Genomic DNA, 13892 nt, shown 5'->3' with positions numbered 1-13892 from the left:
ACTTAATTACATAGAGCAGTGGCGACTGTGACAGGCAAGATGGTTGACGTAGAACATGATATATAGAAGATGTTGTGAGCCAGGGTTAAAATTGTCACCTTGAAAATATATCGTGTCTCTTTCTCAGTCTGTGCTGAGTCGTGCCCAGATTCTGAAATACTGCGTACATACAAGGACGAGTGTGCACTACTGCAATATTGCAGTACTTCACTGTATTATTCTTACCGGATCACTATAAATAGGAACTATATGAATACCCCAAAAGAGTATAGCGATTTGACTGCACAGCAGAAAATTTAATTGGACACTTTGAAACAAAACAGGCACACTCGTGTTTAAATGTGCAGAGGCACAAACATTGTTTCCACCCACACACTCTTACATCCTTGTATGCATAATCTGTAACCAACCATTCAAAAATCCATTGTATACTGTATCTGTCCACAATATACAACGCATGTAATCTTAGGTGTTAAATGGACCTCACTTAATGGAACAAAGAGAAGCACTTAAACACCATAAAATGGAAAAAAAAATTGGTGCATCAGTTGAGTCAGTACTCGGACGTACTCAGTAGTACTCACATTATTTCTGATCCATGATGTTGTGTGGGTTTACTACCCACGGTAACGCTTCCCTGATCTGTGACGTTAACCTGAAGTGACCCGCCCCCCCAGACAAGCTGTGGGATGTAAATTGGTTCACATACTCAACACACACTGCCTCGTTGAAAAATCACACGGCCGCCTACGTTAACGCCATGTTGTCAAGCGCTTTATGTGTGGAACATCCATTCATACTCTCAAATGCAGTTCTTAAAGTGTGTGTGTGTGTGTGTGTGTGTGTGTGTGTGTGTGTGTGTGTGTGTGTGTGTGTGTGTGTGTGTGTGTGTGTGTGTGTGTGTGTGTGTGTGTGTGTGTGCACACAATCTGCTTAAGCTGCAGGCTTGTGCTCAGAGACACGCTGCGATGTGAGGGAATGTAGCAGGGTGAAGTATGGGTCCGTGGGCTCCCCCTGGTGGCGATTAAAGGAGCTGCCGCCCAGTAATGTTTTCGGTTATGGAATGAATTTCCAAAGGCTCTGCTGCCCATTTCACCCTGGTCTGCTCTCCTTGACAACATTCAGGAAGGTTTAAAGTCTCCATTCATACCGTCTGATGTCACAGCTAACCCAAGTCTCCCTCTTTTTTGGTTTATGCGTTTATTCCCATCTTCCCTCATTATATATCACTATGTCCCTCTTGTGCTTTATTTAGTTGGTGTATCTTTATTCCTCACTCTTCCTCCTTTCAGTCTCTCTTGATCCTACACTATTTTATTTTTTTTGAAAATAAATTATTTATTTTTTTCTTTCTCCCCTCCTGTCTTCCTCTCTTCCCTTTGTTCTTTCCATTCCAGATCAATGTTCTACAATCCAAGAGAAGATCGGAAATCCTCAAATCGGTAAAAACCTCGGCTCTAAGCACCTGACAGAAAATCAATTTTACCAGAAAAACAAGCAGTGTGGCATTCATTTTTTGCTTTCTATCTAAATTAACCAGTATGTGGTTTCCTTTTTCACCAGATGCTGTCCTTCATGTATGCCCATCTGACCTTCTTTCACCAAGGATATGACCTGTTCAGTGAACTCCAACCCCTTATGAAACAGCTGGGGGGGCAGGTAGGACCACACATTACATTTTTTCCTGCCTGGGCATTTGCATCACAGTAGGTCTTCACGGTAAGCGTTAATAATGCAACGGTAGACGGTGTATTATCGAACCGTTTGGTACCCCTCCCACGGCCCAATATGCACACATGAACCACGGTATCGTGGTAGAAGTCCATTGAATGCATTGGCGCAGCTTACAGGCATGACGTGCAATAAGTCCACTATTTCTATTGAATCCACTGTTGGAGCTCCACTGGCCACATCAGCACTGCGGGGTCTGCGTTGAGCCGCGCAGCATTTCTCTATTTTTGCGCGAGGGGTCGTATTTTTTTTTGTCTGCGCGCAGCTAAACAAGGCTTACCCATATAAACAGGAGATAAAGTTACATAGAAATGTTTTTGTAAGGAGGGCAATCAATCAAGGTGTCCAGTCCACCCCTGGGATGGCCGTGTCCCTTTTTTGTTACGAACCTCTCAACTCACACCAGGTAGTGTTGGGTCTTTCACGAACCATCTGATTCCTTTGAACAGCTCTTTTGTAGGAATGAGGGGAACAGAGTCTCGCTGGGTGATGTACAGTTCTTTTATTTTAATTTATTTCTAAGTTTTACAGTTTCATGTTAAGTTTTTTGTTTATGTTGCTGTCTCCCGCCACTATCTATAATAGAAACTGTATTAGAAAATTCATATTTGAATTATCCACTATCCTGGACACCCCAGCCATACGACAAACTTATGCAAATTAAAACAACCCACCAATGAACTTGTACCCCCGTCTACCCCCTCCTCCCACAGTCATACACACAGTGTTACACTAGTTGTTTGTGGCTACTATGAAATCATTTTTTATACTTTATAACTTAAAAAATTTTAAATTAAAAATCTTGAATATAAATATGTTGTACCGTTACTGTGGCCCCAAAACCATGATATGTACCATGAGCCCACTGTACCGTTGCATCCCTAGCAAGCGTTTAGTTGTCATTGCAGCTATCCCTTTTTCATGGAGAGACTATTTTATAATGTAATCAACGGTCTGGCTCAGGGATTGACTTGAGCTCAGTTACCTTTTTACAGATAGCCAGACTGTACCCAAACAGTGCACAGAGTTTAAACTGGCATTGATCGGGGCTACAACTAGACTTTGGTCTTCTGCATTGACCTCCAGTTGACATCTTACGTGTGTGTGTGTGTGTGTGTGTGTGTGTGTGTGTGTGTGTGTGTGTGTGTGTGTGTGTGTGTGTGTGTGTGTGTGTGTGTGTGTGTGTGTGTGTGTGTGTGTGTGTGTGTGTGTGTGTGTGAGAGAGATCGTTTTTGTTTTTGGCTGTTGCCATTGCAGCATTGTATATGTGTTTAACCTACACTCTGAGGCTTCCTTTTGAGTGGCTTTGTGGCAAGCCAGATCATGACTACAGTAGCGCTATTATCAGTGATCCTCTGAGGGATCTTTATCTCGTGCATCAGTGGAGCAGCAGGAATGAGGAAGGAGGGCAGTGTTTTCCCACTGTGGAAATAGCTGTGTGTACAGTCAGCTGAGGGAGTAGAGCAAACACCAGGCAGTGTGATGAAGAACAGCACAGAGAGAAGAGAGAAAGAGAGGGTTCGCTCTTGACAAGTGACCATTGGAGAATGGGAGGTACCATCTCGAGACTAGATGTTCAGAAATCTTGACTTCTGTTGCACTCTGTTTTGTAAAGGGATCTAATGCCTGAAAAATGTGGATTCTAGAAAAACGGCTCTGAGGATGGATCGGTTAAGCATGCAAGAAGGACTTTTCTTGAGGAACATTGAGGAAGAGCATAAGAAGTTTGAGGTGTCGAAAAACTAACCAAAACCAACCAAACTACGTTGAAAAATGAGGGATCAACTTTTGGGAACAAGATCTGACTAGCTGCAGTTGGATTCCTCACTAACCCAAGAAGGAACGGACTTGGGTTTGTTTTTGTTTTTGTTTGCCTTTGTAAGCCTGTTTCTCTGGAGCTGAAACCCAAAATAGATTTGGGAGAAACGAAGCACATTGGAAATGTGATTTTAGGGAAGCCTGGAAGAGAGCGAGGGCAGCCTCTTTTCTCCAAGGAATGATGAAAATAAAAGGCTGGTGGTGTGGAGCATAAGCCTGTCGGGATAAAGTGCTCACAAGGCGAGGGAAGCGAGAAGGCCCTCTCCGAGGACATTGAGCTTGAAACAGTGAATGGTGGGAATATAATAAGAAAGGAGGAGACTGAAGTCGTACAAGGCTACGGCCAAACGGACTGCTGTGGATTCTGTCTCTTCTCGCCACCATGAAGCTGAAAAAAGTGGAGAGGCTGTGCAGGGAGGTGTGGAGGAGCTGCCAACAGGTTTGACACAACACAACATTGATGTGATTATTAAGAAGGGATATTAATCGGATCATAAGGATGGAATTCTTTATAAAATTTGAATGAAAAAAATTGATTCTGTGATTCTAAGCTTTGCCACATTTTTTCCCCCAATCCGTGCTGTTCAAAAAATGTAATCCTGTGCTTCCATCACAGTCAGTTTAATGATGAATGACTGATTCACTGAGGCTGTCGTCATGCTCACAGATTAGACCAGATTAGAACAGTTTAAAAGATACTCAGAAGAAGTTCCGATTTTATTTATAATAAAGCCATTTTTTTGAATATTGACACTGTCATGTAAACACCATATTCCATATATGAAAGGGGGGGGAGGGGGCCCCGAAGCATTTTAATGAACGCATCACTTCACTTCACTCTGCTCTCATCACTTCCTCGGACGATCTGCACTTGGCCGGTTGAAGATATGAAAAAAAGACACACACCACATCTGGAATGTAGTGTGAGGTGTTCTGTTGGAGCGGGGCAGAGAAACAATGGAAAAACTCAATTTCGTTGTCACTGTTGCTGCTCTGTGCGATAGATAGGAGTTCGATGGCAAGGTGACTAATAGCAACAAGATGTTTTGACATACAGCTCTTCATAGAGACAGTACAGTACTGGTATGCAGAGATGAATAGACCGGCATGAGGGGATGTATCCCATCTGATGTTATCAACCTATCCTCTTCCCCCTTGCCGACTGCTCACTTCCTCCACAAACAATACAAAACGGTTGCCTCCCTCAAATCCACTCCCATCTCAAACTACTATACCTTTTTTCCTTTCCCCCCAATTTTTGGGAGCTTCCTCTTGAAGTTCAAGAATGATTATGAGACTAAATTACAGACTAGCTGTCTGGTTTAATTTGAGATGTATGCTGAAATATGTTAGATGAGCCTTTTTAGAACTGCACGCCCCCTTTTTGTTGAAGCTGTTTAGCATTCTGTGGTTGTTTGAAAACCATTGTTATCCTACATACTAAAAGGAGAGAAAGTTCTTAATATAAGTCATTGCTCTCTTTGGACAGTGCTTCCTCCCTGATCATTTTGTGTAGCAACATTTCTATAATTTTTATCAGGGTAGAGACCTGACTGTACACTTACGTAATCTTCAGGTCCATAGGAATCAAAATTAACAGTTTCTCGTATCCCTTAAGTATTTCTATTTGCAAAATCGACTTATTCCAACCTCTGAACTATACAGCTAACATTAACTTTAGCACGCAGTTATTTATTTTTTATTTTTTTGTCTGAACTGCTGAACCATATCATCCCATATTCACATGCATTCCTCTGCATTTTTCCCATAACAAAGAAGTCTTTAATCAGATAGTGATAGATATGCGTTTGAGGAGTTTTAAATGGCCACTGAGGTCCCTTTTTTGTGGCAAGAAAATCCTAGAATAAGCTGAACTATACTCTGACTGCTGCAAGGCAAAACGTAGCAATAACACCCTCATGTGCTAGCATCACCCAATGACTCCCGGCCCTTCGTTTGAGTTCTATTCCTTTTTTTTTTTCTTCTTCTTCTTTTGAAAAATCATCTTTGCTCAAAAGGAGCCTTTGTGTCTTCTTTCGACATACGGCAAACACGGAAGTTGGAAGGAGAAGAATCCGTCATCTCCCAATCTAATTTCACACATGAAGGGGTTTCGGCAGAGTCCATTTTTCTTCCAAGGAGAGACCCGCCCTGCCCTGACCCGGCCAGTGGAAGCGTTTTTAATCTGCTGGGTTTGTTTATGTTCCCCATTTTTCAAAAAAGGGAATATGGAACCCCACATGTGCAAGCACAATCAAAAGTAAAAGGAGTGTGACTGGAAGAGTAGAGGGGTGTTTTCTGGGATTATTTTCAGTAGAAAATGGACGATAGTTCTAACTGTTGCAACTCCTAGTCTTTCTTCTTCCTCGCTTTTGCGATCACTGTTTGGAGAGATAAATCCCAATAATTAGGTTGATGAGTCCTTAATTAATCTAAAATGGGAATAGCCTAGGAACAAAGAAGAGAAACACTTGTAGTTGGCCTTTGATAAATTTCAATGCATGTCTCTATTAGTCCACCTTCCTGCAAGGCATCAATGTAGTGTTTTGTCATGAACACGAATATCAAGACAACTTTACATTTGAATGAGGGCACCTGCGTACATGAACAGTCGGCAAATACTCTTGCATGAATCCATGAGTGCATCCATGAGTCATTGCGTATGCAATGTTTTTGAGTGCTTGCCTGTTGACCAGAGCAGGTGGTATGGCGAGCTTGGCTAACTAGCGGTGATGTCTCTTGCAGTTGGACCAGCTGGTGGTGGATGCAGCCAAAGACAAGAGGGACATGGAACAAAGGCACTCTACCATCCAGCAAAAGGTACATCCACACACTTACATAAAATACACACCCATTTATCATGAGCTAGACCACATGCACACTTAAAACTCTTACCATTGGATGGTATGCAAATGTTGGAGAAATCGGGGAGGTCATATGTTAACCAAGAACGTATTACTTATTATTAGACCTTATAACCAAGAACGAGTCTTCTCCAGTTTACAGTGTACGGCTAGTGGATTGCACTTCAGCCTGTCCCCTTAAAAGGAAAAGCAGAGGGCTCTGCTGTGATGTTACAAGGTCTTCCCTCTCTACCACTGTTAGAAATAGTATCTTAGTCCTTATTTCCCAACTCGGTCCACCCAATATGCCCTGGAGCACTATCCAGTACAGGTCATTTCTACTGCCAGAGCCTTACAGACCTTGTAGGGCACTCCCAACATGACATGGCACCAATACTGTTGCTGGATTCAACATATTCTAAAAATGGACGATGCTTGCATCCCTGCAATGTGAGTAGGATGAAGTCATTGATCAGATTTAATTTTCTGTTACGGAAACAAAATCAAAAAAAAATGTTGAAACCAAGATCAATGTCAGTTGAGTCATATTCATAATAAGAATCAAACACTTTGAGATTCACATTACATACGTTTCTCATTGGCCTTGTGAACCATTCAGGGGCCGGTAAGAAGAGCTACTACTGCCCGGTTGGGTCGTAGTATCCCTTGGGTATAAGGTGATCTTGTGAGGATGATCTCAACCCACAACGCCATGCATTATTGACAGCCTCACGGAAGCACGGCAGTCAGACTTTCAAAACAAAAGGAGATGGCGTTTCACTTGGAAACCCCATCTCTGTCCGGAGCCTTGATCGTCAGACTCACAGACATTCAAGCGTTGGCCGCCACACGTCCCCAAACATTTACTGTTAGGACTGTTGGGATCAATACTTGCGATTGGTCACTCAATAGTCAATCTTGCTAAATAAGGGTGATTAGAAATGCTACGGCACTTACAGGTTCTTTAATTGTTTTTATCTGGTTGACTGTATTCTGTCTGGCTTCATTTAATGTTTCCTTTTCTTATTATCATCATCCCTTGCTTTACTTCGTTTGGGGAATGAATATCATTTGAAAGTGGTCTCTCTCTCGCTTTCTTTCTGTCTTGTGTGTGGAGAAAGGATTGGTTTGTTCTTCCATCTTCCTTCTGTCTTCTCTACTTGTCTCCTCTCTTTGCCTTCTCCCATCTTTTTTTCCCCTCTTCCCTCTCTCCCTGCTTTCTGTGATAGATGGCTGGTGACCAATTCCAGTTTCCGCTTGTCCTTGAGCACAGCGCTCCAAATGCCGCCCCTCTTTCCATCCTTTCCCTCCCTCCCTTCATTTCTCCAGATGCTATTTTTATACACTGTAACTCGCATGCTCGTTCCCCCCTTCAACCTCTCTCTCACACTATCTCTCTTTCTCATTCTCATTCTCTCTCTCACTCTCACACACAGCCTCACTCTCACTCACAGCACGCTGTTTGAACATCAGCGTTCCTAACCAGAGCTGTTCTTCTCTTCTCTTCTCTTCTCCCCCTCTGCTCTCCTCAGGCTGCTCTGCAGGTAAGCCTTTAGTCTTGTCTTTTCCTTTTCCTGTTCTACATCCTGTATGCCAGTCATGTTCCCATGATTGGTGGGTGTGTGTGTGTGTGTGTGTGTGTGTGTGTGTGTGTGTGTGTGTGTGTGTGTGTGTGTGTGTGTGTGTGTGTGTGTGTGTGTGTGTGTGTGTGTGTGTGTGTGTGTGTGTGTGTGTGTGTGTGTGTGTTCTCTCTGAGCCGGGGGGGGCACGGAGGGACGCTCGCTCTCCATAATGCGACTGACGCGATCAACGATAACGCATGATTTGACGTGTCTGAACTGCCGCATGCGCTGAATGTCATGTGTTGGTTTCCTGTGTATTGTGTTGGTCATGTTGCAGTGAACCTTGTGATGACATTAAACCAAGGGTTCCCAAACTGGTATCCGCGACCCCCTAGCGGCCCTCAGATGAATTGCAGGGGGCTGCAGCAAAATCAAAAAATGTTCACTTTTCCCCCACAAAATATACACCGAACCTCACTAACAATGGTAAGTTTCTTTGTTGTGAGGTTTGCACTTTTTGTTAACAATGTTTAAGGTAAATGTTAAACCACATGGCAGTTGACTATAGGAAAATTAAGTTTCGACAACTTGTTTTTGCTCTATCAAGAGGGGGCCTTGCCATAAAATAGTCTTGGAATCCCTACATGACCCCATATTGGTTGAATCTTTAGGTAACTTAAAGATGAGCCTGTATATTGCTCTGTTTTCCGCTTCGTAAACTACCTTGTGTACCCCATCACAGCTCTGTATCTTTTGCCCGAACATTGTACACACAATTAAGTCCAGCAGAGATTACCTACATTTACATTTTGTTCTATCAATAGTCCAATTAGTTGTGGCCTGTCTACAAAGTGTATTGGACATTGTTGTTATTAAAACACTCTTCTTCAGAACTTATAGAATAGACATGCAAGGTCATGAAGGGTATAGCACGGTGCTTGTGCAAAGGAAAAATCAATATGTTGATATTACCCACACACAACCCTCTCTGTAGTCCTTAAAATTGTCAAGTTAACACCATTTTTTGTAGAGGTCCACAATAAAGAATTCCAGCTTATAATAAATAACCCAAGCAGAATACAGTAAATATCACCATATCACACTAAAACAGAACAAGGCATACAGACTCTTGGGTAAAGTGCCAGTGCCCTCATAAACTGTTGTTTACAGTAATGGAAGGGGTCAGAATGGGGCTGGTGCCTTGCTCAAGGGAGTCTATGGCGGTAAGAGTGGCTGTTGATGGATACAAACACTCATTGTGATCAGTTTTTCTCCCGTCAGCCTGTGTGAATTATTCAACTGCAGCAGTAATCACTAGAGACCACGACGTTGCCACGGTGCACTGCGTAGGGGAGAGGTTTCAATGATTGATGTTAACAATTAACCGTAAACCGACAATGAGAATATTGACCAATTAATAGTATCAGTTAAACAGTTAAAAAGATATCAAAGAAATTGAAAAAAGAAAATAAAAAATAAGGATAGGAGGTTAGTAGGATAAAAGAAAAATAGGGAGGGACAGCTATTAAAAATTAGGATTTTTTTTGTGTGTGTTCGATTATTATCAATTATTTCTAGGGCTGTACCTGATTCAGAATTGTAATATTTAAATATATTTTAATATTTTAATATTGTCGGATAACTATTAATGATTGGTTAAAGAGGGCTGGCTATTGGTCAGAAAAAATATTCAAAATTAGCATCCCTAGTTTGAAGGTTAATTCACCTCTGTTCATACAGAAACCCAAGATAGGATTGTTTTTGCCTTAAAATAGGCGGAATGAAGTGAAGCTTAAATGTTCTGGAGGTATTGCGTACAATTTATAAACTGTAAATGATTTTCTTCCCATTAACTGGTGTTGGTGGGTGGTGTCAGAGTAGAGTTGGGAAGTACACACAAAGCTGTTTTCATCTGATGATAGCTTGAATGTTATTCTCCCTTGTAAGTCGCTTTGGATAAAAGCGTCTGCTAAATGACTAAATGTAAATGTAAATCTGCCGAAATGCCGTGGTCCTCCGAAACAGAGCCACACGCTGACATAAACACACCAAACCATGTGAGGGAGAGGAAGAAGGAGAAGCTTTTAAACTAAAGTCGGTATAAATGTTTGATGCCCTGGCTCTTCTGAATCACCCACTTGGTTATTCTAACCCCACGGCAACTGCTATCTACGCTCGCGCACACACACACACACACACACACACACACACACACACACACACACACACACACACACACACACACACACACACACACCTGACCTTCGATTAGAACCTGGGTTTGGTGGCGGCGGAGGGGGCGAGTGGGTAGAGAGGCTACGATGACCGACGCGCCGGTGTCGTCGTCGGCGGTTCAAAGAGGAATAAGCTAGAGTGACACCGGGAGATACCGTGAACAGCTGCAGCTAACGCTCAAAGCTACCTTTACTGGGACACAGACACACACTCAGCCCAGCCTGTAGATAGGAGATGAAGATTTTCAGCCGTTTCCACTATGTCTGGTATCTGGTGAGTGCACTGTGGACAAAGAGGTTCAAAGCAGAGTGTGTGTGAGTTCTCCAGTGTACTCCAATCAAGGAGAGTGTCTGTATGCATTGTTTGAAACTATTTATAGACGGACATCTTTAGGGTGTTTTGTGTGATCACGATGGATCCTTATGCTCATTCAAACATGTGACATTTGAATTGATAGCCCCCAGTGTAAGGACGTACATTCTCCTCTTCTGTATGCCATTCCTCATGTGTGCGTGCGTGTGTGTGTGTGTGTGTGTTTGTTCCCACGTGCATATGTGTATTTATGTACGACATCTTTAGGAGGTGACAGAGATCGAGGCTTTACCTGATGGACGCAGCTTTTGTGCTTGGAGGTCCACCTCCGTACGTACCGTAAAGATGCTGCTCGTCCACGTGCTCCGTGCTGCATCACCGTGTGAAGTGTTTACGCAGATTATTTGAACTCTGTGTGTTTTTTGTTTTACTCTGTGAATGCTTTGGTGGAAGTGCACTCTGATTGGGAAGCATGGTCTTGTTGGTGATGGCTTGTTGGTGTTGTTAGCTGCAGTATTTTGCCTATACATGATTTAAGTGGATTGCTCCACGGACGTTAATCACTCATTGATCAGTTGGGCAATGGATGAATTAGGGATGGACAGATGCTACTTTTTTTTTTTTTTTAACCACCGATTCTGAATCCTAAAACCTAAATTGTCAGGCGATACAATGCACCAAATCGAACCATGACTCAAGTGTTTGCTGTTGCAATGCTCTGTCAATGGACAGGGGTCATGTAGTGTTTTTGAAAATTATTATTAATTTTGCTTGGCTAGCTCCCCTTACTCACTTTAAATGTAACTAGGCCACCATTACACTTTAAACAGCCTGCTGTGGTATTTGCTGTTTAAAAGAGCATCTGCCAAGTTACTAATGAAAATAATATGATAGATGACGTGGTGATGATTGACTACAGTCAGGGAAAATTTAAGGTGCTCGACTTGAACTAGAGTGATGTTTAGTGGAGAGAATAATCTATTTTTCTTCATTAGAGACACCCAAAAGGCTTAGATGTGACGGAGCAGTACAGCATTATGTCCCTTGTCCTTAAAATGTGACCTTGTTGATGTGGCTCTTGGTATCAGAATTTTTTTTTAATGGCGATTAAGATACAATGCGTTTACGATACATATATACAATCTGTACTCTATATATACAGTATATATATATATATATATATACTGTGTGATCCCAGTATCTGTATCTGTCCATCCTTGGGATACATAGACTGTGTTGTACGTGCTCTCTTGTGTGCTTTTAGTCCTGGTTTAAAAAATGCTTCTGGGTGTAAGGATTGACGTAGTGCATGAGTTTATTTTTTCTTTATTTTTTAATCTCCTAAGGGGGCAAACTTATCCTTCAAACGTTTTGCAATCCACATAGAGTTGAAAGCTAAGCTAACAATAAACTTTTAGCGTCAGGTGCTTGGTGCAGATACTTTCCATTGTATTTAAATACAGAAACCTTTTCCACACACTGATCTCCAAATAATGTCTGTCGTCCTCTGTCATCCTGTGGGTGGGTGCCACGAACCGAGAGTCACGTCACCATGTGCCTTGTCTGTTCCTGTGAGTTTAGCCAGGGCATCATTGGGCTTTTTTTGGTGTAAGCCTCCTCTCTCACTCACACACACACACACACACACACACACACACACACACACACACACACACACACACACACACACACACACACACACACACACACACTTCAAGAACAGTGTTCTCTAACAATGAACCTAGTCCCTTTCTAAAATGTGTCCCTCGTCACCATGTTTATATTTAGCATACAATATGTGGAATGTCCACTTTCCAGGAAGTCAACAGGAAATGGTGCTCTCATTTTGGGTGGAACAACTGAGGTCATTACTACACAGAACATGGGAATAAGTTAGATGACATTAATATACATGAGCATTCTGTACTACTGTAGATCCTAAATGAGTAGTGTGGTTAAACTGTGTTGTACTGTTTTGTTTTTTTTGTTTTTTTTATGCTAAATTTGTAGATTAACAGCAGTAGTTGAAGAAATGTCAGACCTTTTGCTTCAGTAAAATTAGAAATACCCTGACGCATTACTCCGGTAAAAGTAAAAGCACCACTTGGTCATTCCTACTTAAGTAAATATATATAAGTACTTGCTCTTAAATATACTTTAAGTATTAAAATTACCTGTGGTATGCAGTGCCCCCATGTAGTGGAACCTGGACGGCACAATTGTTTTATATATATTTTTTTATTTCTGAAGGATGGTGCTAATGCAGATCTTCTACTATTTAATCGCAGAATAAATGGTATAGGTGGTGTCATTATACCTTCCAAGTATATGGATCTAATGAATCATTGATATGCCATACTAATTCAGCAGTTTAGGTTAAGTCTCCAAAACATAATGTTTGACTTGAAAAATGAACTTAAGTACAATAAGAAAGTACTTGTACTTTGTTACTTTCCACCACCGATTAACAGTTCATGTTTGTTGAGCAATTATTGGAATCCATTAATGCTTTCCTATGTCAAATAATTAACAAAATTATTACTCAAGCTCATTCCATTCTGTGGTCTAGCATTATTATTATTTTTTTTTGTGGTTGATCAATATAGTTGATTAAACATTCAACCTCTGCTTTTAGGAGGACATTTCACCCGTGCCAGCAGTGGCAGAATACACCTGGAATTGACCGGCCATTTTAGTTCTTTGTAGCAGAGTAGCTGCCACATTTCAAGACATACAACTGAGAGGGTACTGTTTCCGTTGATGCCATGGGAAATTCTGCTTGGCCTCCTTCACTTAGCCCAACTTTCACTTAAAAAAAAAAAAAAAGAGAGAACGTTTAGCTTCTTCTTGAAGAAACGAGTGTAATTGCTTCCCACACCAGAGAAGACTGAAGCGTTTTGTCTTCAGGTCATTCAACCTGGCTGTGACAGAAGGCAGTGGATGTTTCCAGAAGGACAGTGACGATGCCCTGAAGTTCATCAGCATATAAACCCAGATGATGAGATTGGTTGGGCATTGGTGCCGTTAAGTTGTGTGTGGGTGCTATAGCTAAGCTCATATTACAAACACACACACACACAGACAGACAGGCGTTAGGCAAGGTAGATTAGTAACGCACAAAGCAGGCACGATCTGGTGACAACGCAGCAGCAGCTTGGGTTTCACCAGCAGGATGCTCGGCCTCTCATTGGAGCGAGATGGGAAGGAGAGAGGAATGGAAAACATTTTAAGAGGGGATGACGAGAAAGGGAGATGAGGTTATCTGAGCAAGGGATGAGGAGAACTGACACCGGAAACGTGAGTTGTGTGAGCGGAAGGTGAGAAAACCAGTGCAAGGGAGGAGAGCGGAGTGCTCTGCTGCTAAAGAATTAAGACATTTTGTACCACTTAA

General features: G+C 42.0%; 1 protein-coding gene across 2 annotated transcripts in view; it reads left to right on the top strand.

Annotated features, from left to right (window-relative positions):
* Nucleotides 1–13892, top strand: part of LOC307236353 (arf-GAP with coiled-coil, ANK repeat and PH domain-containing protein 2-like) — a 62335-nt gene that overhangs the window by 32494 nt on the left and 15949 nt on the right. For both annotated transcript variants that reach the window (XM_080008740.1, XM_080008741.1), the window contains exons 7-9: nt 1398–1442; nt 1564–1659; nt 6295–6369. In XM_080008740.1, coding sequence (XP_079864866.1) covers nt 1398–1442; nt 1564–1659; nt 6295–6369 — 216 coding nt within the window. The remainder of the gene's footprint in view (nt 1–1397; nt 1443–1563; nt 1660–6294; nt 6370–13892) is intronic.

This window comes from Zeus faber (genome assembly GCF_960531495.2).
Source record: "Zeus faber genome assembly, chromosome: 1".
Lineage (NCBI taxonomy): Eukaryota > Metazoa > Chordata > Actinopteri > Zeiformes > Zeidae > Zeus > Zeus faber.
This window is presented reverse-complemented; position numbering and strand designations above follow the sequence as displayed.